The sequence below is a fragment of the Culex pipiens genome, unplaced genomic scaffold (assembly GCF_016801865.2).
Source record: "Culex pipiens pallens isolate TS unplaced genomic scaffold, TS_CPP_V2 Cpp_Un0001, whole genome shotgun sequence".
NCBI lineage: Eukaryota > Metazoa > Arthropoda > Insecta > Diptera > Culicidae > Culex > Culex pipiens.
In genome coordinates this window covers 589,162-614,481 of record NW_026292818.1, presented here as the reverse complement: position 1 = coordinate 614,481, position 25,320 = coordinate 589,162, and the positions used below count along the sequence as shown (strand labels likewise).

The 25,320-nt window shown below is 35.4% G+C and overlaps 1 protein-coding gene across 1 annotated transcript in view; it reads right to left on the bottom strand.

Annotated features, from left to right (window-relative positions):
- The window catches only part of LOC120418384 (mitochondrial carrier protein Rim2-like), a 31,830-nt gene extending 6,680 nt beyond the window's left edge, over window positions 1-25,150 (bottom strand). Inside the window, exons 1-4 of the mRNA XM_039580763.2 lie at window positions 24,134-25,150; window positions 8,034-8,280; window positions 2,943-3,142; window positions 2,600-2,873 (exon numbers count right to left, since the gene is read on the bottom strand). Of these exons, the coding sequence (XP_039436697.1) occupies window positions 2,600-2,873; window positions 2,943-3,142; window positions 8,034-8,280; window positions 24,134-24,180 (768 nt within the window). The 5' untranslated portion in view covers window positions 24,181-25,150. The remainder of the gene's footprint in view (window positions 1-2,599; window positions 2,874-2,942; window positions 3,143-8,033; window positions 8,281-24,133) is intronic.
- Window positions 25,151-25,320: the final 170 nt, after the last annotated feature.

Genomic DNA, 25,320 nt, shown 5'->3' with positions numbered 1-25,320 from the left:
AGTTTTGAATTTAATTTTTTTTTTTCCTGAATTTGTTTTTAAAGCAACGATATTTAAAGTGTTACAAAAAATGTTAATATTGTTTCAGAAACGGCAGAAAAGGTTCCACTTGGCGCAGGTGGGATATGAATCCACAACTGATCAACGGATCAGTAATGCTTTCTGTATTATTCTTTTTTCGTTTAAAATTTTATTCATTATGTTACTCTCTTCTATGTTTGTCGCGATTTTTTTATATGGCGCGGATTTCGCGCGGATTGGGTTTTGAGGTCGGCGCGGATCTGGCGCGGATTTTTTTTCGACTTTTCCGTAACAACCCTGAAAACCTGAAAATATCTCTAAAATATCATGGTCTCGCTGAAGGAGGTTTAAGACTACGACAATCAAACAAACAAACTCACACTTTTAAACAGTTTTCCTGCATTTGTTTGCAAAAACGTCAGACCGCATAAATGTTGCTTGCTTGCGAGTTTGGCACACTGTCAAACACGAAAAAGTGAGAGTTTGTTAGTTTGTTTGTTTGTCATAATCTAATACCTCGTTGAAAATTTTTTAAGGACAAATACGTCAAAAATATATTTTTATAACTAAAATTTTGATCAATTAATTACATTCGACTCAAACAGTTAGATTATATATCAATTATCATATCAAATCCTAGAAGAGTCGAAATAAGGCCGTTGCAAATATTTTTCAAAGTTAATGTCTGATTTTTCCGACAAATTTGTAATTTTTGCTGATTTTTTTTTTCAAGACGGTTAAAACAGTGCCAACTTGATTTAAAAAAATATATTTGCTTTTACATTTAAGATACTTCGACAAAACAAGGGTTTGTTTTGTTTAGAATTTGAATTAAATAAACTTTAAATTACAATTTCTGTTATTTTTATGCAAAGAACATTTTGAAAAAAATAAAATAAAAACAAATTTATTTCTAAAATTACATAAATATTTTTGTCTAATTTGACCAATTAGACCAAACGCTTTGCCTGTTAAAAGCAAGTTTTACACGTTTCATTTAGATCCTTGTTTTAGTTTTACATATTAGATAGATATTGTCATGTTAAGAACTTAAACCTTACATTTTTTATGAATCTTATGTAGAAAATATAAAATCATACATTTCTGAATGTGAATCCGTGATTTTTTTTGGTTCTCGTGAAAATTTACTATGCCTACATAAAAAGTATCATTGATCTGGCAACCATGTCTTAAATTAAACATACTCAAGTGAAGTTAACATCGCTGTACAAAGAAAATTAAAAAAAAACATACTTTGGAACCATCAATTGCCAAATTATTAGGCAGATAATACACAAATTTTTCTCTATGATCATAATACTTAGAAGATCTGGCCACTCTGTCTTAAAATATAGTCGCATGAGACTGATATTTTTCAATTTCGGATGTTAACTTTTTGATGAAAAAGACTCTCGAAACTATCTTTCTAATGAAGGAACTTTTTAGATAAATCGTGAACTTTCAAGATCTGGCAACCCTGTCGTGGGATGTCACTACTTTAGTCAGATATAAGGAATAATTTGTAAAGCTCGTTCAAATGTTGAAAGTTTTGCTGATAACAATACTTAAACCTCATTACAAATCAATACATGTTTTTAGAAATTATTTAGGCAATCTGGGAACACTACAGAGGTGCATCAAAAAAAATTATGATATTTTTAAAATTTGTTGGTGTTGCCAAAAATGGGAAGTTATGAAATACATAATTCTTCAAGTATGACATAGATGTAACATTTATGTTTGAAATTAGTTATAGTTGTCGATTGCCACACCCAAAGAAAGTCTCACGAAAGCCTATTTAAATTCAACGACAAAACTAGTCCCATGTACCTCAACAAAGTATGATACCAAAACAAGTTTCGCCGCTCCCTCACCCGAAGCAAAAAGGTCAATTTCCTTTCATGTACAGAGCCTGTTCAGCGTGTGGGGACTTGTCTTATCTCTTACAAGATACAGAGCAAGTCCTTCGGTTCGCTGCCGCCCATTGCAACATGCCCCTACGATACTGATTTTACGTTTCTTTTTAGTTCATACTCTGCACATACACCGAACATCCGTGGGATATCCGTGGTGTCTTTTGCTCATTCTCCGGGATCGGGACCAGGTGACGACGGCGATGACGATGGCAACGACGGGGACATGCACCGAGTTTTTTTTGTGTGTGTGACGTGACAACCTACAAAACTATGACTGTGTATACGAGAATTTTATGTTGAGCAAATTACCATCGATTCTTACGACTGATTCCATTTCACATCAGGCTGTATTTTTTTTCGCTTGGAATGGAATGTGACCAATCGTGCGCAATCAGCGGCCTCAGCTCAGCTCAGCCAAAGAGATTTTTTTTGGGAACACAACACAAGTTTGTAGCAAGATTGCGCTTGCTGGACATAAAAAGGGCCCGCTTCAACCCCATGCGAGATGAGGTGAGTTCATGGTTTCGGCGCGGGGACGGTGCGGGTCACGCACCACCACCCTCGCCATGATTAGGATTAGCAAGTAAGCGAACACATACAAGAACTATAAGAGAGAGATGGTTTATGGTTAATGGGTGCCGGCGAGTTCCGAGGATACGTACCAGTTTCTTCTTGAGCGCCTCGTAGATCACAAAGTGAATGACCGTCTCGGAGATTCCGACGTAGCTGGCGGTGATGCCCTTGTAGAACCCGGTCAGACCCTGCGTCGCGTAGATCCGGCGTACGCACTCCGAAACGGACTGCTTCGCGTTGGCGTTGTAGTCCAGCTGGAGGCGCGTCTTGACGAACCAGATCGGGTTGGTGAGCGTGGCGGACACGAAACCGGCGCAGGACGCACTCATGATGTGCACGAGCGGCGAGTTGGCCGGGATGATGCTGTTTTGGATAGACGGAACTTCATGTAGAGAGGACGTCAATGACGGAATGATCGGGGGATCGACTTACCCAACCGTATTCAGCGCATTTTTGGCCTTGGAGTACGCACAAAAGTAGATCGCACGGGACGGCGCCACGCCGACAATGTTCGGCCCGAGACCCTTAAACAGGGCGCGACCGCCCTCGTTTTGGACGATATGCTTCAGGCATTGCCAGATCGAGATCGACTGGACCGACGTCGAGAGGCCACACTGCGGGATGGCGAGGATCTACAAGGAAGACGACGGACACTCTCATCAGACTTGACAGACGGACGTGAGACGGGGATGACGGACGGACGGGATGATCTTGTAATCGCGCACCAGCACAAACCGGATCGCGACTTGCAGCCTTGTCCGTTCGATTTCTAGAACAGATCGCTTTGAAGAAGCGATCCGGTGCGATCGCGGTTCGAACCGGTTTCCCGATGACCGTCCACGATCGCCACTACTCAAAGGTTATCACTGTTCCAATACTGCGGCGTGTATGCAATAAACGCCTCAAAGTCAACACAATAAAGATAGAGGCTCTAACATCAGCAGCAGCAATAATGGCTGCGCTGTGGCCCCCTTATCAGAAAGAAGTTCAGCTCGCGCGAACCGGTAAACAACGCTCGAGCACACGTCGATTCTAGCACACGAGGCGCGCGCACTTTGTTCTATTTGAAATTTGTAATCCGGATCGTCGAAGCCGGATTGGTTCGGTTGCGTTTCGTAATAGTTTTGAGACTTGGAACAACAAGTTCAGCTCGACGGAGAGGTTGTGTCCTCAAGCGGAGATAACCCACAAAGTTCAAATTTCAAAAATGTTCAGACAAGGCGTTAGCTACTGGGGACAAATATGTCACTGAATATGTCAATCGGAAAATATTTTTTTGTCCATTTTGTCTTTTTTGTTCATTTTGTACATTTTGTCCATTTTGTCCATTTTGTCCATTTTGTCCATTTTGTCCATTTTGTCCATTTTGTCCATTTTGTCCATTTTGTCTATTTTGTCCACGTTGTCCATTTTGTCCAATTTCGTCCATTTTGTCCATTTCGTCCATTTCGTCCATTTCGTCCATTTTGTCCATTTTGTCCATATTGTCCATTTTGTCCATTTCGTCCATTTCGTCCATTTCGTCCATTTTGTCCATTTCGTCCATTTCGTCCATTTCGTCCATTTCGTCCATTTTGTCCATTTTGTCCATTTTGTCCATTTTGTCCATTTTGTCCATTTTGTCCATTTTGTCCATTTTGTCCATTTTGTCCATTTTGTCCATTTTGTCAATTTTGTCAATTTTGTCCATTTTGTCCATTTATCCATTTTGTCCATTTTGTCCATTTTGTTCATTTTGTCCATTTTGTCCATTTTGTCCATTTTGTCCATTTTGTCCATTTTGTCCATTTTGTCCATTTTGTCCATTTTGTCCATATTGTCCATTTCGTCCATTTCGTCCATTTTGTCCATTTCGTCCATTTCGTCCATTTCGTCCATTTTGTCCATTTTGTCCATATTGTCCATTTTGTCCATTTCGTCCATTTTGTCCATTTTGTCCATTTTGTCCATTTTGTCCATTTTGTCCATTTTGTCCATTTTGTCCATTTTGTCCATTTTGTCCATTTTGTCCATTTTGTCCATTTTGTCAATTTTGTCAATTTTGTCCATTTTGTCCATATTGTCCATTTTGTCCATTTTGTCCATATTGTCCATTTTGTCCATTTCGTCCATTTTGTCCATTTTGTCCATTTTGTCCATTTTGTCCATTTTGTCTATTTTGTCTATTTTGTCCATTTTGTCCATTTTGTACCTTTCGTCCATTTCGTCCATTTTGTCCATTTTGTCCATTTTATCAATTTTGTCAATTTTGTCAATTTTGTCAATTTTGTCAATTTTGTCAATTTTGTCAATTTTGTCAATTTTGTCCATTTTGTCCATTTATCCATTTTGTCCATTTTGTCCATTTTGTTCATTTTGTCCATTTTGTCCATTTTGTCCATTTTGTCCATTTTGTCCATTTTGTCCATTTTGTCCATTTTGTCCATTTTGTCCATTTTGTCCATTTTGTCCATTTTGTCAATTTTGTCAATTTTGTCCATTTTGTCCATTTATCCATTTTGTCCATTTTGTCCATTTTGTTCATTTTGTCCATTTTGTCCATTTTGTCCATTTTGTCCATTTTGTCCATTTTGTCCATTTTGTCCATTTTGTCCATTTTGTCCATTTTGTCCATTTTGTCCATTTTGTCCATTTTGTCCATTTTGTCCATTTTGTCCATTTTGTAAACTTCGAATTTTTATATTTATGTGAACTTGGAAATTTTTGTTTTTCTGTAAACTTCAATTTTTTGTATTTCTGTAAACTTCAATTTTTTGTATTTTTGTAAACTTCGAATTTTTAAATTTTTTTAAACTTGGATTTTATTTTTGTAAACTTCAAATTTTTGTATTTTGGTTAACTTCGAATTTTTATATTTTTATAAACTTGGAATTTTTGTATTTTTGTAAACTTTGAATTTTTTATTTTTGTAAACTTGGAATTTTTGTAAACTTCCAATTTTTGTAATTTTGTAAACTAAAATGTTTTGTCTTTGTAAGCTTCAAATTTTGTATTTTTGTAAACTTCGAATTTTTGTATTCCTGTTAACTTCGAATTTTTGTATTCCTGTAAACTTCGATATTTTCTATTTTTGTAAACTTCGAATTTTTGTATTTTAATAAACTTCAATGTTTTGTATTTTTGTGAACTTCGAGTTGTTATATTTTTGTATACTTCGAATTTTTGTATTTTTGTAAACTTCAAATTTTGTATTTTTTAAAACCTCGATTTTTTTATTTTTGTAAAATTCGATTTGTTTTATTTCTGTTAATTTTGAATTTTTGTATTTTTGTAAACTTCGAATTTTTGTATTTTTGTAAACTTCGATTTTTTGTAAACTTCAAATTTTTGTATTTTTGTAAACTTCGAATTTGTATATTTTTCTATACTTCGAATTTTTATATTTTTGTAAACTTGGAATTTCTGTTTTTAGGTTAAATTAAAATTTTTGTATTTTTGTAAACTTTGAATGTTTGTATTTTTGTAAACTTCGAATTTTTGTATTCCTGTAAACTTCGATTTTTATATTTTTGTAACTTCAAATTTTGTGTTTTTGTAAACCTCGATTTTTTTATTTTTGTTAACTTCAAATTTTTTAATTTTTGTTAACTTCAAATTTTTGAATTTCTGTAAATTTTGAATTTTTGTTTTTTTGTAAACTTTGATTTTTTGTATTTTTGTAAACTTCGAATAATTGTTTTTTTGTAAACTTCGAATTATTGTATTTTTGTAAATTTCGAATTTTTGTATTTTCGCAAACTTCAATGTTTTGTATTTTTGCAAACTTCGAATTTTTATATTTTTGTAAACTTCGAAATTTTGTATTTTAATAAACTTCAATGTTTTGTATTTTTGTGAACTTCGAATTGTTATATTTTTGTAAACTTCGAATTTTTGTTTTTGTAAACCTCGTTTTTTTTTATTTTTGTAAAATTCGAATTTTTGTATTTCTGTAAACTTTGAATTTTTTGTATTTTTGTAAACTTTGAATTTTTGTATTTTTGTAAACTTTTAATTTTTGGATTTTTTAAACTTCGAATTTTTGTTAACTTCAAATTTTTGTATTTTTGTAAACTTCGGATTTATATTTTTCTAAACTTCGAATTTTTATATTTTTGTAAACTTGGAATTTTTGTTTTTCTGTAAACTTAATTTTTTTGTATTTTTGTAAACTTTAAATTTTTTGTAAACTTTAAACTTTTGTATTTTTGTAAACTTCGAATTTTTATATTTTTATAAACATGAAATTTTTGTTTTTCTGTTATCTTCGAATTTTTATATAATTGTAAACTTGGAATTTTTGTATTTTTGTAAACTTCATTTTTTTGTATTTTTGTAAACTTCAATTTTTTTTTTAACTTGGAATTTTTGTATTTTTGTAAATTTCGAATTTTTAAATTTTTTTGAACTTTGATTTTATTTTTGTAAACTTCAATTTTTTGTATTTTGGTTAACTTTGAATTTTTATATTTTTGTAAACTTGGAATTTTTGTAAACTTCCAATTTTTGTATTTTTGTAAACTAAATTTTTTTGTATTTTTGTAAGCTTCAAATTTTGTATTTTTGTAAACTTCGAATTTTTGTATTCCTGTAAACTTCGAATTTTTGTATTCCTGTAAACTTCGATATTTTCTATTTTTGTAAACTTCGAATTTTTGTATTTTTGTAAACTTCAATGTTTTGTATTTTTGTAAACTTCGAAATTTTGTATTTTAATAAACTTCAATGTTTTGTATTTTTGTGAACTTCGAGTTGTTATATTTTTGAGTACTTCGAATTTTTGTATTTTTGTAAACTTCAAATTTTGTATTTTTTTAAACCTCGATTTTTTTATTTTTGTAAAATTCGAATTTTTATATTTCTGTTAACTTTAAATTTTTGTATTTTTGTAAACTTCGAATGTTTGTATTTTTGTAAACTTCGAATTTTTGTATTTTTGTAAACTTCGATTTTTTGTAAACTTCAAATTTTTGTATTTTTGTAAACTTCGAATTTGTTTATTTTTCTATACTTCGAATTTTTATATATTTTTTAACTTGGAATTTTTGTTTTTCTGTTAACTTAAAATTTTTGTATTTTTGTAAACTTTGAATTTTTGTATTTTTATAAACTTCGAATTTTTGTATTCCTGTAAACTTCGATTTTTATATTTTTGTAACTTCAAATTTTGTATCTTTATAAACTTCAATGTTTTGTATTTTTGTGAACTTCGAATTGTTATATTTTTGTAAACTTCGAATTTTTGTATTTTTGTAAACTTCGAATTTTTGTAAACTTCGAATTTTTATATTTTTATAAACTTGGAATTTTTGTAATTTTGTATACTTCGAATCTCAAAAAAAAATGGAACAAGGACAACCTCTAGGGACAAACTTGTCCCAACTCTCTAACAAAAAGTTATTATTAGAAATCGAACGACCTGATTGCTTCTCCCCTTCAACACCACCAAATCGCTTTCGTGCGTGGGACGACGACGATGAGATGATTGATGAAGTCAACCAAGTGTGCTCAGCTGACGCACGGTTATCTACTCTCAATACATACCGATGGCCGGCGGCGGCTCAGCAGCGTGCTAGCGCATACCCGCTGTCTGGAATGGTGCTCGGCGGAGTTGCTGTTGCTGCGCAGATGCTCGTTCGATCCGCACGACGACGAGGACAACTTACCGACGCCGTGATGATCGTTCACGATACGCGGCGGCACGCTGATGAACGAGGCGGACGAACTTTGGAGACGCGTTTTGACCACTTCCAGCGGGCATGTTACCACGGCGCCAGCAGTACCTGCGATACTGAAGAGGGAGAGGGAGAAGATCGTTAGTGACATCTGGTGGCGAGTAGATAAAGTATGAAGTTGCATGCAATTTAGGCTATTGTGTAACGCGACATCTAGTGGCAATTTAAGTTAGCATGCACATTCATCATGATTTGCATTTGTACTGTTAAACCCCGTCAATCAATTGCTCAACAAATGGGTTAGGTAACCGCGATGCATCCCACCACGTTGAAGGGTTCTAGTCCGAGACTCTCCATTTCAGTGTAGTACCCTTGTAATCGCGAATACTTGTCCGGCGCGCAATTCCTGCAAACGTGACGTGCTCGTGGTATGTGTTAATGGTCACGTACACACACGTTTTTCGCTTTGGTTCGAGCCTGAATAGACAAGGTTGCGGACTTGTAAATTACCGGACTTGGGATTTAACTGCCTTTATTAGTAGCGATAAGATATAGGTGAGTGTAGAGCAGGTCGCCTTCGAGCATTCAGGGATTATACAATGCCCAAGCCCTTTCTAGAAACTTGGCCATGATCTCCCAAAAATATCACCCTCCCTCACAAAAGAAAAGACTATATTTAGTTCATGTACTAAATTTGTAAATCCCACATGGCTCACGGTGGTGAAATGCTTCCCATTTCAAAATCGTTTAACCGATTCGACGAAACCAGCTCAAACAGCATCCTTCCTTATCAGAGAAAGAGAGAGAGACTTCCTGCGAATATATATTTTATAGTACTCTCACAGTTGACCTGCTTCAGCATGACTTGGAAAAAGCTGGCTCCCTCCTCCTATCTCGGCTGTGACGTTTCGCTGATGCAACCAAGCGCGAATCAAGTGCCTCGTTGAAAGACGCCTACCAGTCGCCACTTTAGCACCGGCACCGGTTTAATCCTAGAGCAAACTACGTACTATCAGGAAAGGAGGACGCACACTAGCTACTATCAGGAAAGGAGGACTGAAGCTGACGTTCTGAAACGTGAAAACGGTTCTTTCGACGTAGTTCAGCCCACCTAATCAGCCGATGTTTACTAGTTCCAAACTGTTTGCGCGTCGACTTCCCGAATGACGTCCAACCAATCCGGATGATTGAAATCGGTCATGGACTGTCCACGCGAGGTTCGTCCAAAAATGCAAAGTCACGTAGACAATATCCCAAAAAAGACAAAAAATATCCCAAAATTATGGTATTTAGGACACTCTTGCCCGATAAGAGATCTCCCTAACCTTTGAGTAAGCTTGTATGGACGAAACATTCTACACATACCACCGCGATGCAGTGCGCTAAACGGTCCTCTCGTTGATCACGCCTCGATCACATGTGAACGTTTTTTGTACCTTTTTTTGCGAATCCGTCGCGATCTTCGCGCGAGGTGGACTTTGGACTGTCGCTTTGGTCTGGCGGGGATCGTCGTCCCTGGTGGAAGATTTTTCCGTATTTTTTTTTCGTTTTTTAAAGAAAAGTTAAAGTATAAAAACGATTTTAAAATTCATGTAAATTTTACAGTGATTGTATGTAAAATCACAGGTTCTAATCAATTCAACATGTTTAAATTATTTTAAAATGTTGCGACCTTTGAAAATTTGTTTCAAGAAAAAAACGCAAATTTAAAATTCATGTAAATTTTAGTTAAATTCGATGTAAAATTACATCCAGGTTCTAATCAATTTAACATGTTTAGACTATTTTGAAATTTTACGACCTTCAAAAAATTAAAAAAAAACGCAAATTTGAAGCACCGTTGCGTAGTATCACTCTTTACCGTATTCGTGCGTGTAAACACACAATAAAACGCGCACCAATGTGTTACGGTATTTATCTTGGCGCTGGTGCAGCACCCGCGAAAAAAAAAAGAGGTGCCATTAATTTTACTGCACACACCAACCATCAACCTTGTGTTGCCTTGCCAGCGTCGGAAGAAGGCGTGTTTGTGTATATTTTTTGCAAAAAAAAAAAATACTTAAGACAGTACAAATTTTTATTTTTATTTTTGTGTTTACCCCAAAAATACCAGACGCCACTGCTGCCTCATCGCTTTTTTTTTTTTTTTTTTTTCATTTTAAATTAATGTTTGTTTTTGTAATAAAAGCAGCGGCGAATCGCAGATTTGCGAGCCAGCAAATTTGAGCCACCACTCGCATTGGATAAATCAATTGACACTGGTAAATTTAGCTGGAAATTTCTGCAAATTGATATTTGGGGCAGGGCGGAGCCGGGATCCGTTTGAGTATGTGTGCATGTGACAGACTTGTGATCTAATTTTAATTGGATCACCTTGGCTAAGTTTTCACAAGTGTTTCGCAGATAGATAATTTTCAGATAGGTAATTTTCAACTCGTTTTGAGAATCATCGTGATGATACACTTTATCACATATAATCTTTTCAGAAAATTTTAATTTTAATTTAAAATACCATTCCAATAAGTCAAAGATATTGAAGACACAACTAGAGCGTCCAATTTCCCGGGGTTACAAAATTCCCGGGAAACGAGAAATATTCAACAAATTTCCCGGGAAATCCCGGGAATTCCCGGGAAATTTGAAATTTGACGAAAATTATTCTGATCCAGTTTCTGATTAATGTGTTGCAACAGAATTGTTTAGAACGACAACTTTAATGTCCAAAATCAGTGTGAAGATCAATGAATGGCTTGAATGCTTGTAAAAAATCATGCAACTTAGAGAAAATATTATAAGTTTTCTTATTTTTTATGCTGTCTTTGAAATCATACCAAATCAAAAAAAAATATTATTTTTTTTTTGTTGAAAAGTATTTTTTTAATCAAAGTGTTTGGACAGTGAAAATCTATGCCCCACAAAAATAAAATTGCTTTTAAATTTGTCTCAGTGACCATAACGTTGAAACGAAAAAAATATCATGTAGAAATAATGTTTTTTTGTGGCAAATTACTTATTTCAGAACAAGTATTTTCAACTTGTGAATAAATAGATAATCATTAAATTTGCCTAAAAAATCTAATTTCTAGCGCTATTTAACTTGAAACACTGTTTCATGAAACCAAACTCACAGTTTTACAAAATTTGAAGCGAGTTTTTGAAATATGGTTGCATTCTTTGGGTAAACTTCATTAGATTTTTCATGGTTCCATTTATGGTATGATTTTAGTTATATGATTATATGTCCCTAGAAATTAATTAGATTAAAATAATTTTCATTGTGTAAAAGTGGTTGAAATTAACAATATTTATTCATATTAAAATTTAACAGTTATTTCTTGAATACTTTTAAACAAATTCTTCTCGAACAACTCTTTTTGAAAAATGTAATTATATCAATTCAATTTTCATCCAATTTGGTCAAGGGAAACAAAAATGGAAAAAGGTTATTTTCAAATGATATAAAAAAAAAACAAAAAAAAATGGTTGTCGAAAAGAAAATAGGTAATATTAGCGTAATTTTTGTTGCCCAACATATAACCAAACAATATTCCTAGTTGTGAATGCTTCAGGAACAAATATTATCCGAATTAAACCTTGACATGAAATTTACAGACATAGTTCAATATGAACATTAAATTGAAATGAATAAAATCAAATAAGGTTCTCTAATTATTACTTTTTGTATGATTTCAAAACATTGGTGCCAAAAAGGTAGGAAAATGTATACTTCCGTTTGTATTCCGGGAATTCCCGGGAAATTTACAAATTTCCCGGGAAACGGGAAATATTTTTTTCCGGGAAATCCCGGGAATTCCCGGGATTTTTTTTTCCCGGGACGGGAAATTGGACGCTCTAGACACAACTCGATAATTTTGAAGTTGATGTCAGTAAACGCTTCAGTTTTGTCATGGTATGATAGATTTGGGTTCCCTGAACACGCTCTTATCGATATAATTGAATTTTAGCGAATTTACCGCCAATTAATAAAATTGTAAATTTTGAGTTTGGAATTATCCAAAATAACCATGCGCACCCACGTCTACTTATGGAAAAACAAAAATAAGGGTGTGCGCATGGTTGCTTCAGATGATTCCGTAGCATTTTTACCCAAAATTTAAAATTTTAGTTATTGGCAGGAAATTCAACTCTTTCGAATGGAGCGTGTTCAGGGTGCCCAAATCTATCATATCATTTGAAAATTTAATCTAGAAATTTGACATAATTGAAGTTTACGTCAGTATGCATTTTTTTTATGTACAACTTTTTTCATTTTAATGTAAACAAAATTGACTAGGCAAAAATAATTTTGAGGGGCTGAACATTTCCAACAGCTCACTTTTTTATGGTCGAACAGTTGAATTTTTACAGTCCATAAAAATTAAATTTTGTGAGAAAAGAGTTTTTTCTCAGTGTTATTTAACCCTCTACTGCCCATTTTTTTCCAAAATATTTATTTTTCCTGTGTTCAGGAGGTCCTTTTGAGCAACTTTTGTTTTACGAAAAACTTTACTTCTCTTGTTTTATGTTTTTCTAGTTTAGTATTTTAATTTGCATTTATCTTGTTTAGTTTATGTTTGTTATTAGTAGTATTTGGACAATTCTACACCCTAATATGATTACATTTTGCCTATCTAATTTTTTCATGTTTTTACAGTCACTTTTTTAATTTTTTGCATGTTTTTTCACATTTTCTACTATAGAATGGCACAAACATCATTTAAATTGTAAAAAAAACGCGTAGAGGCATAGTCTGGAACAGTACAAAAATTACTGCATACTTCTTTTTTCGGAAAATATAGGATTTTTTGTAAAAAAAACACAGCCAAAGTTGACCCCTAAAAAATTACATTTTTAAAAACATTGGCAAAGTCACATAAAACAAGTTAAACTTCCAACCCTGAAATTTTCTAAAATTTTAAGAGTTCTTCTTTTCAATGCTTTTTAAAGATCAAAAATCGGTTGGAAAAATTGATTTTTGGCGATTTTTTTAGATCGAACCCCGTCTAAAGGCGGGGTTAGGTTGTAGAGGGTTAATAAGACCATATTTTTTGACTCGCGATATCTTGGAAACTATTGGTGCAATTTTCAATGTACAAAAATGAAACCCCTGATAAATTAAAAAAAATCGCCTATCCTTCACCTTCCTTTGGAAGATATTTTCAAACTATAGGAACTTTTCCAAAAGATTTGAAAAACAAGAAGAACCGATACAAGCGAACTTTTCTGAAGGTGCAAGTATTCGTTTACATTCAAATCTCGTGATCACCAAGCAAAAACAACACACGTGGTTCCGGAAATTTCTGTGACATATTTACCAACCCTGGAGGTTATCGGAAGTGCCCTGACTATGAATTTCGTGTAAATATAACCGGACAGTACTACTCAGATAAGCCGCAATCAATGCCAGATTTCGAGAATCCTACGTGGACAACCAAAAAAACAAATCTTATTTTCGTCTCACTCGAGGAAGGGTTCAATGTCTGACAAGCAGACTAATACGTCAAGTGTAAGAGCAAATATTAGGATTTTTCTAACCCTTCATCAAGTCAGTTTGGTACTTTGTACAAGGTAACTGAAATTATCACTGTTCAACTAAGAAACTCGCCTGAGAACTCAAAAAAATCTAACTCTCAAAAGTCCGCTCTTCAGTTACCGTCTACATGTTCCAAAATCCCTAATCTCGAAACCTTTTATTTGGCTGCTGCTGACGTCAATGGTTTCACTGATTAAACATCGTGTGATCTCCATGAATCACACATGCTCATTTTAAGATTAAAAATAGCGCACATTATTTGGTCTGCGAGGCTCCGCTTTTAAATACGAAAAAAAAAATCACACAAATCAGAGGTCGGTTCTTGGGAGCTTCGGACAAACAAGCCCCTCCACGAGGATGAAACCGCATTCGCGATCCGTAACGCACTTGTTTGTCCGGACAAACCCCCGATTATCAGCACATTTTATTCGAAAATGATGAGCCCGAGGTGGTCCGGGTCATCTCGTGTGTGTGTGATAGATAGGAGGGTCCAGTTTGGTCCGGATTCTCATCACTTGGAAGTCGTAAAAGTGAGTGAATTTTGAGCGGTTTTTGGGATTTGCTCAAGCCGTATTCGTTGGGGGAATCTCGCACAAGATTGGGAATATTCCACTGGATCCGCTTCTTTCCTTGTTAGATAATTCTGCAACGTTATCACATGCAAACCTGGTGACGCGGCGGAAGTATAGACGACAAGGAAGGTCGTCATCCTGTAACGTTACAAAGAACTTTTACGAGGGATTTGCAATTTTCCCTTGTGAAATTCTTGAGTCACGAGCTTTCTTTTGTCCCCGTGATCAAGTGCCGATGGACGGCACGGCACGGGTAATTAGCGATCCGCGAGTTCTGACCAGGACAATCGAAAGGTCCATATTTGCTGTGAAAGTTGGCGGACCGGTGCGAAATCTGATTAGCACCGTGATTAAATGCGATTCGCATTCCGGTTTTTGTGTGACCGGTGCGAGATCGGGAATGCAAATCACTGGTTTTGCGCAGAAGTTGAGTGAAATTGGCAAGGTGTTAGCACGACGTTGGAAATACTTCAAGATCTTTCGGACTATTACCAGGGACTAGTTAGTAGAAGGTACTTCCTAACTTTGTCACCTAGTTGTCCTCGGTCCAAAACTATACGCGAGCAATTCCCTAACTTTAGTCGACATTCTATTCATAGAACAAGCTCGCACAGTGTCGTACGCTCGAGAATCAGGTCGACAGCCGCCGCCGTCGTTTGCAAATAATTGAAATTCTTGCACCCCATAACCTACCACAACAACTATTGCCAACCAAGTGCGCGAGGCCAAAGTCCTCTATCGTAATGAAGGCAATTAAAATCCCACGACGTTGTTGTTTACGTTATCCCAAGGGTGAATCACCACCTCGTCTTTTTTGTGTAATAATTACAACGTTTGAAATCATCCTCCTTCTAGACTAAGTCCGGCTCAAACTGGGTTAATCTTGGCACCTGCTCGGATAATTAACAGGCGAGATTTACCATTGCTTAATCCCTCTACTCATTAAAGATAATAGCTGGGGGGAACCCAAAGTGACATTTCGGTTATCTTATCGCGAATAGCAGACAATTGCAAATGCAGATTTCGCGCTGAAATGCGCCGTAACGTAACGGTTGAGGTCAGTATCAAGGTTGCGAGCCTCCAAATCCGACTCGTTAAAGATATCCCGGATTTGTGGGACTTTATTTGATCAATAATTGAAAGACACAGCTAAAACTGTCTTAAGGTAGGTTATAAATCGAATATCGAGCAAACAAATTAGTCGGAACCTCTTTCTTTTGCAAGTTTGTTGCCCGAGATGTGTCAAAAGTGAAATCTTAATGGCATCGAGCCAGCCACAAAGTTGAAGGTCATGCAATTTTTAATAAAAAGTCACATTTCTTTCTCGAAACAATGTAGTAAACATCTTCCCAGTCAGCAACCGTATGCACGGAGAAAAATCAGTTCCCAAAATCGGAAACAACTGTTGATGAAATTTGAACACTTTGTTCCTGGATCCGAATTTCATGAACACTTGTTCACGATTTTGGGAACTGATTTTTCTCCGTGTAGCTTTGAGGAGGATTGTTTTGTCGATACCTCGCGCGTGAATAACATTTTCCCTGAATCCTTCTGGCCAAAGAATCGTAATAATTTCACCGTCTGATGAAATCGCTCGCAACCACTTGGCGTTCTTGTCAACAGAGACTCTGAAGTTGTGCACTTGCACAAATATTTATCGTGCACAAGAATGCTCATCGCGAACGCAAGAATCCTTTTGCGACGTCGTGAAGGAATCGCTTTTGGGGCGAAAACATGTTGACGACCACCTATTTTTTGTGGAAATGCGCTGAATAATTTAAAATTAAATTGGAGACGAGGCAATCAACTGTGGGAAAACAAACAGGCCTGAATAATGGGAGGTTTGAGTGACCTTTTGATATTGAATCCTCTGCGAGGAACAGATATTGAATAAAAGATCTACTTGAGGACCTAGAAAACGATTCTGATATACATAATTAGTATGTCAATACTTGACAAAATTGTATGAAGGACTAGTATCATGTAGTATCAACATTTACTCAGCTTAGAATAAGCCTTCAAAGAAAAAAAATGATGCTCGACTGAACTAGTTCATAGTAGAAGACTTCAAAACAACCCCCATTTGAAAACACCCTACAAAGTTGCAAATCTATCAAGATGTTTTCCGAATGTCCAGGCATCCAGACTCCATGCAGTTTCGTCCAGTTCCAACTATCTCGCAAACCTAAACCGACTTGTCTGTCTTGTTTAGCAAATAGGCCTTCTTTCCAACCTCGTCAAATTGATAAGAATTCCTGCGCAAACAACAACTCCCACGTATCAGCGCATCCACAGCGCACCTTTTTGTGCGCTCAGGTGGTGGCGTTCTTATCATGTGATCAACCTGCAGTGGACTTTGTAGCGCTGAACTGGTTTCGCTGAACAACTATAGTTGTTCCCTGTGCGACGTCTCGTTCTACGAACACGATGCACGAGACTTCGAAGATCGCAACTTGAGGAGGTTGGATTTCATTGAGACAACCACAGTCCCTCGACTCAACGCTGCAAGTCTACTTGATGTTCGTACGAAAAAAAGAAAGTTTCGTTGGTAGAGCCCCCCACAGCCGCTCACAAATACGCGCAGCAGATCTTCGCCGTCAATGGAAAATTCCATTCAGCGAACCAAACCAAACTGGTAATACGGCGCGCGATAAGATAGAGGAGCGCGCGAACGCGTGAGTTCGATTTTTTAGGGCATAATTCAGACAGCTCTTCACAGGCAGGCAAGCTATTTATAACTCGAGCGCGCCAGTTCAAGTCGAAGGACGTGGCCTCCAGCGGAACGATCGGTCAGTCGGTCAACGATGTCGATACCAACACTGTCATGAAGGATCATGGCGGGTCGTTTCCTGGGCGAACTTAGGATCTCTGCGATATAGATATTCAACGTGCCAACTTGAGTCGAGAGCGCTTCCTCATAGTCTTCAAACCTGTCCCCGATCAAATGTGATCGCAACCAGTCTGGCTCAACCAGAAGTGGTGTGGCTTTAAACAATAACAACAAGCCGCGGCGTAACAAAAAATAACCATCACGGAGCTATTTTTAGCTCGCCATGTCCACGCGATCAACTGCTGCTTCTGCTGGCTACAATAATCAGCGCGAAATGTGGTTGCAACCGGTGCAGAAGGCATGTGAGGCGGGTACCGCTATAATGCGATCAGTCGTTGAATAAAAATGTTACAAGCAGCGTAGAGTAGCCTTTACGAAGAAGAGCAGTGTTTAAATTTGTCGAGATGATAATGACTTTGCGTTGAGTAAGAGGGTAAACCCCATGTGAGTGTGGGATGAACAATTGAATCCACTTGGATAGCTATCTGATGAAGTCATAGATAAAACAATACTCTGGAAATCAACTCAAACATCTCTTATCGAATAGTATTTCACTCAAGAAGACTCATTTTTAACCTTTTTCTTTAATAGTTCTGGCGAAGATCAACTTAAAATATGATATGTGTTACATAGAAGAACAGGATCTAACCCCATCGTGCCTCAAGTGTTGCCTTATCAGAACTTTAACGTTTTATTGCAGCTCATAAAAAGCATTTTCGACTGATACAGAGTGATAAATAGCTCAATAAAACAGAAAAAAGATGAATTTTGGAAGGTTGAAAACTTGGTTGGTTGAACATTACCTCTTTTTTGAGTAATTTTTCCTGAAAAATGTGTAAAAATTTGAACCTGAAGAAAATTCATCAGAAAATTGTTTAGTGAAGAATTTGCTGATTTATTTTTACTACATAAGTATGAATAATCAAAATATTAAAGTCTCGTTTATCTGGTTATCCTCAGAAAAAAAAAAAAACATTTCGATTAAAGGAAATCAGGACAATAGTTTAATTTTCCTGTATTATTTTTAGTTCTTGAGCTCAAATATGACTCCAAAAAACATAAAAAATAAAAAAAATATCTCCGATATCTATAACTTATAGTCCGATTTTCAATGATTAAAAATGAAATTTGTGTGTGTTTTTTTTTTGCTCTTTTTAAATAAAATTTTTGAAAGCGTAAAACAATTCGTAGAAAATCACAAAATTTCATGTGTTCATACCAACCTCTGACATTTTTGCCGATGTACATGTATGTAACCCCTTAAGGTCACAAAATTATCGTTTTTTAACATTGCCGCAGTATAAAATATCATGGTAATATTACATCTGCGAAGGGGAACATCTTTTATGTAAGATTTTTTTTTTAATTTTACCACTTTTCTAGTGTAATGTCATCGGTATAAGTTGAGGTAAAATTACATCATAAAAGTGGTAAAATTACATCATAAAAGAGGTAATATTCAACCTTCCAAAATTACATTTTCCTATATTTTGTATCTTTGCATGACCAATTTTATCAGCCTTTCATTTTTTTTTGCTTTTCAAGAGATTGGCTAACATGGGCATATTTTTAGAAATTTAAGAAATGCAACTTTAAAAAAAACTGAAACTTGAAAACCCAGCAAATTAGATTTTACATAAAAGAATAATTAAAAAATAGCTTTGCTTTAGATTTTTTTTTAAATCACAAACATTTTTTGGCTTTTCTATTTTCTCTGAAAAGATGGAATTGTTTGTCCTCTGATGAAACACAATAAATATTGATTTTTTTTTTTTAAATCGATTTTAGTGACAAAAAGTAATTCAAAAAATCAACAAAACTATGTCATCCGTATATCAATTTTTCATGGTTATATTCAAACAAGTTTGCCAACACAGAAAAAAAAATGTGTAAATTTTGAAGATTCAATTTTAGAAAGTTGAATATTACCTCTTTTATGATGTAATTTTACCTCAATTTAGACTAAAAAAGTGACATTACACCAGAAAAGTGGTAAAAATACACACTTCAGAGGTAAAATTACACATTTTTTCTGACATAAAAGATTTACCCCTTCCTAGATGTAATATTACCATGATTTTTTTCTGTGAAAGACACCAAATCGATTAAAAAAAATCATTGAAAAGATACAATTTTTAACTTTTGCATACCGTTTTGTAAAGACAGCTGCCAAATTTGTATGGAAAATGATACACCCAAACGACAGTCGCATGATTGTGATGCATGGCGGCATGAAAGTATATCGGAATCTGCATGAAAACTGTCCTCATGCATTTTTTGCGATATAGGGGTATGACATTTTTGTCCGTTACCGACAATTATCGACATTACCGACGGCTTTTTGGTTGTATTTCACAAAAAAAAACCTTAACAGAACGAGGATTGAACCACCAACTTCTTGATTATTGATCCGACACGCTACCACCGCGCCATGGACGCTTGATGAAATGTGAGTGAAAGAGCACCAACATATTCTTCTCTTTGGAGTGTTGCTTGGGGACGGGCCAGCATTATATGTGTTGGTGAGAACTGCAGATCGCTGAAATGTTTACACGCGGGCAAAAATGATCTACGGGCTTGCTGCAAAAAATGTTATAAAATGTGACATTTTCTGCAGCAAATCTACTGTTGCAGATTTTGAGATATATTTTTCCTTTGTGTATGGACAAACTAATGATGCAAAATGGCTTCTTTGGGCATAAGGACAGGGAGAATAATCAGTCCCTAAAACAAGCGTTAATGGAATTTAGATTCATGAAAAGAGTGTTGACCATGGACCATTTTTTGAAAGCGAAATAACCTTAATAACCTTTTTTTAATACCAAGGAGATACTTATTCAATTCATCTAATTCATAGACTTATCTTAACATACTAAGTTAAGCCTAATAGTAGTGTTTTGGAACTCCTTTCGTTTACAACATTGGTTTATAGATATCAGTAGTTCATAGGATGTCTTAAGGATTGCTAGAAATTATCATTTTTTTTATGAATTTACAATCTTTCGCCGATTTCTCATAGAAGAGGAAACGTTTCGAGTTTCGACAAATTCTTCTGAAGTTAGGATCTTTAGCATCTGCTTCAATATACAGAAATCTGTTGATTTTCCAGGATTTAACTAGTGCGAAAAGTTTGATATAAACTTAGAAACTTTTAAGCAATTTTATTTGAATAATGTTGCAAAAACACGTAGGCATTCCATATATCAACAAAAGGACTCAAATTGGCGAATGGTCAGAAGTTTTGTGAGTGTCTAATTTCTTTACACTTTGCAATATATCATCATCGACGCGACACTTGCTATGAAAATTATCAAGAATAAACTTCCAAACTAGGAAAATATGGTAATGCTGAAATAGTTCCTAAAAGATCAGGACATTATACCATTAATTTGTTGTGGAAAAATCAACTAAATACAATTTTTTTATTAAGGAAATCTATAGAATACCAAAAAAACATCGAAAAACAAACATCAACTTGGTATTGGTGAGGTCTTCTGTAAAACTGTAAAACATCTAACAAGTTTCTATGTCCAGTTAGATCCAGCCTTCAACAATCTTCGGACTTGTCACCACAAATCACCGTCGGTAACTCGTGATTTTAATTGCTACCACATGTCAACTAGGCGTGTTTATCTTTACCGGGTACAATATAAATCACCATCATCCCCTTATCAGAAGAAGTGTTGCACCTTCAACTGCGCATTTAAAGTTTATAATATCTAATACCCTTCCTTCAAGGATAAATCACTGCACTGCGCTGCTGACAGGAACTTACGGCGCCAACTCATCGCATTCCGTCGTATCGTAATAGGAGCCTTTAGTATCAACTGTGTACTACACTAACTACTCCAACCGGCATTTTGGCGTCCCTGGAAGGTGTGTGCGAAAAAACTACGCCGCCACCACACCAAGTTCAAGGTTATAAAACTACGACGTAATCTTTTTTATTTTGCTCTCCCGCTGCTGTCAGTGTCTTGGTTTCGATCCGCCGGTGAAATCGGTTCCCGGAGACGCGGACACACCCCGCACACCAAAACATTGTAGTTTGTGTCCGCATGCAGTTGTTATGCTTTTTCCCTGAGTGAAGGGGGGGGGGTGGGAGGGGGGGGGGGAACATAAACATGCAAAGATATCTCCGGTGCGCGCCCGATAGTGAGAGTGTTTGTGTGGAATTTGCGAATTGAGTTTGAGTGGGTAACAATTTGAAAGGGATTGATAACACTCATTTAGTTATTTTAAGAAGGACTAACAGTAACAACTCGTATTATAAGAACGAAAAGATTATCATCCTTAGCAAAACAAGATAGAACCTTCTAAATTGTTACGCCCCACACTTTTTTTTAAAGCAAAAACGGAAGGAAAAACCGCAACGCCAACCCTCAAGTGCCGCAATACCACAATAGCGAGACCTTACTCATACAATAAAAATCTTTAACGATCATTCAGATGGGAAGGCAGTGCAATTAATCGTGGCAAATTCAAAACAAGTTTCTAAAAATAGTCACAGCGAACGGCAGTTTTATGGAGAAAGAGAACGTAGAAAGGGGGGAGGGTGGAGAAGTACGTTGCATTTGCTTCAAAGTGTGTGAGTAATGAACTCTTGTTATTAGTTTTATCGCTGACTGATAAATACTGACAAGAGTAATACGTACTTTATGCAAATAGAGATAACATTCCAGAGGGTACTTTATAAGTTCATAAAGTGTAATTAGAGCAATTGCAAGGTGTCTAATAATTTGCGTTTCATTTACGTATTTATTTTTAAAATTTAATAAAATTTATCATTTTTTTAAACAATGAAAATAACGAAAAAATGTGACCAGAAGTCGTAAAAGTGGCGTACGACAACCTCGACACGTACGCACGATCGTGTTTATACACAAACGAGTTTTACGAAAACGAAGCAAAAAAATGCAGCTTGCAATGTGTGTTGGGTGAGCTTTGAGGAGTACACTGAAAATTGGAGAGAAAACCAAAGTTTCTAGTTATTTTTCGTGACTAAAACATGAGTTATTAATTTGTATGAGACCAAAAGTTTCCAAAATAAGCTGTTTCTCACTCCGTTGCAACGTCACGGATTAATCGATGTGGCAAATAAAAAAGTTAGACTCAAAATTAGTTTTCCGTAGTTATTTCTTGTAGACAATTCAATTTCTAATCCAAATCTGTAAAAATATTTAAGATTTAGAATGGTTTTGATATCATACGAAACATATTTCGAAAAAAGTAGCTAGATTTTCGAGATTTTAAATTCCTTAAATATCTCTCAAGCGATAGTGAGTAAGACGGTGTTTTAAGTTAGTAAAATGGGCAACAAACAGTATTTTTGAATTCAATTATTCTTAAGTGGCAATAACAGAGCAACCGGATTTTTAATTTAATGAAGTAAAGTTTTGAAAGTATTTTTGAAACAATTTCACGTCATATGTCTTTGTGTTGAAGAGCAATGTAATAATAACAAAAGAATTCATAACTTTAAACAGGGTTGGCAGATTTTCTTTATTTTTGGTAATTGTAAAACCGAAAAGATCATTTTTTGAATTGTGTCCCTTTTCGCAGTGAATAAGTAAAAATACCTTAATTTGAGCTAAGCCAGCGCAGGTTTAGTTATCAAATTTAGATGTAGGTACCTAATGTTATACTGTGAAAGTTTTAAGAAACGCGATGATATTTCGTATTTTTTTTAACCTGCAGCGTTCTATCTTAGAAAGTAATTGTCTGATCGATTTAGTATCTTCGGCAAAGTAGTTGGTAGTGGTAGAAGCAGTTCAGAAAAAAAAACGTAATCGCTGAATTTACTTATTTACTTAAAACTTTTAAAACATTTAGTTTTTATAATTTTTTATGTTTTTGATGACAAAAAATTAATACTTTCGAGAAAACTTTATTTTATCTTATTTTTTAATTATTTGTTGCTTATCAATAGTTATTTTTAACCGATCCTGAATTTATTTATGAAAAGATTAATTTACCAATAAGTGTATAGTTACAACCTCAGAAAGAAAAACTAACCGACAAATTCTAGAGTAAACCCTTCTATGGGTTCTTTAAACAGAAAAAGTACGTTTTAATTGAATTTTTCGGAATTTATTTACCAAAGAAATTCAAGTTCTAATATCTCGGCAACTAAAGGAACAATGATTGATGTTAGAAATATAAACATCTTTAAAATTGTTTTATAAGCATTACTATTGTAACGGTTCTATTAATAAATGTATAGATACAGACTCGATTTTCCGAAGTCCTCGAACAATATGCACATCAAATCTTCGGATAAACGAGTCATGGAAAAACAATATTATTTCACTGTCTTGTTTACTCAAAAGTTTTTTGGGAATATCAAATTCAAAATGGCGGCCAAAATGGCAGTAATGAAATATTAATAATGCATTTGGTAATGTAAGATGTAACAGGCAATCAACCACTCAAATTTGACTACCATGGATTGTAAAAACTCAAATTTGATGTAAAAATTGTGAAAAAAGAAAATACTAAAACATTTTTTTTAATCATAATCCGATTATTCGAAGTTCCTGAGATAAAGGTTTCTTTGGACTTCGAATAATCGTATTTATGATTGAAAAAACGTTTTCGTATTTTCTATTTTCTCACTTTTTACATCAAATTCGAGTTTTACGACACATTTCAGCCAAATTTTAAGTATAAATTATGAGAAACCTTTTAGACGCGCTTTTTTTTTTTTAAGTATTCCATTATTCGTACATTTCCCCCTACAAAACAAATATTCTAGAAAATCTTGTTTGCACAATATCAGAGTCTAAAAAATCGCATGTAAGAAGATGAAAGTATGATATATTATGGAGAATACTTTTAATGAAACAAATTGTTAGTCAATAAGTTTGGGAAGTGTTACAAAAATATTAGTTGATGATATTTAAATTCGGTTAGTTACATGTTTTAGTAAGGATCCCAATTTGATTTTGCATTGTTTTATAACATTTATGAATATTGAATTTTCTGAGTAGGGGGACACACAGGAAAGTGAATATCGATAAAAATTAAGAACAACTTACCCTCCAGCGAAAAGATGAATTAATGTATCTCGCTCACGATTTGACATACTTTTTCAGAAATTTCTGATATTTTGTTTTTTTTTCTTTACTTCTTCCCTTAACCGTGTATTACGAAAATTAACACACCAACACAGCAACGAAAGTTAACTTTTCTTGCTCTCTTCGTCGCACAATACCAACGTAAGGGCACGCACAATCTTTTTTTTACGTTTTTTACTACCCGAAATCGTTATTATTCTTTCACGACGTAAAATTTTCGTGATAAAAACAAATTTCCGTATTCTTCTGATTTAAACCCGAACCGTTTTTTGTTGCTTCTCAAGTAGGCCACGGAACGAACTACAGTCACATACTTTTTCCCCCCTCAGACGTCGTTCACTGAAACTGGAAATATCAGCACGGGCCCCCTACGATGAGGAGGGGCGAAGCACTGGCGCTCCTCGCGCTCAGCTCCGGCAGAGCCGCGAGCTCTCTGTGATGTAATCAGAGCTGCTTCTGCTGCCGATGGAACCGGTTTTCCGAATTCTGACTGGTTCTGTTCTTTTTGATGAAGTTTAATTTGGTGAAAGTAAACACGAAAAGACACCAAAACAAGGCCAGAGCCACAGAAAACCAACGAGTCCTGCGATGGTGAAATCTCTCTCTCCCGGATGACAGACGGCCGACGGCGAAAAGTGAGGTTAGGTTTGGTTGCTGCTGCTGCTGCTGTTGTGCGATTAGTTCCGAGGGTGCAAGGAAACTGAGCCGATTCTCCGGCCACTTGCCGTATTTAACAACACACGCGCGCTCTCGCGGTCAATCACAATAACAACAACAACGAGCAGGATTCTTCTCGCCACTGTCTCTCACACACAGAGTTTAATTTGCATCAATCACTTTCGATTAACTTTGCTTTACTTTTTTTTTCCTTTTCACTTTATCAGAACACGAACGATTTTTTTCGCTTATTTTTAAACTTTTTAGCGAGCGCATACGAATTTCACGTCCGAACTGGTTGCTGGTTGGTCGATGACTGAACGAGCTGTCAGAAACTCAGAAAAGCCAGAGAAATTTCACAACGAGGCGACATTCGTAAACTACGCAACAGGCACAGTGCGCTGTGCTCAATGTGAAGAATGTTCAAGGTAAGCAATTCTACACGAAATGGGTAATATTCATAAGAGTTTATTATATTTTTTAATAGTCAG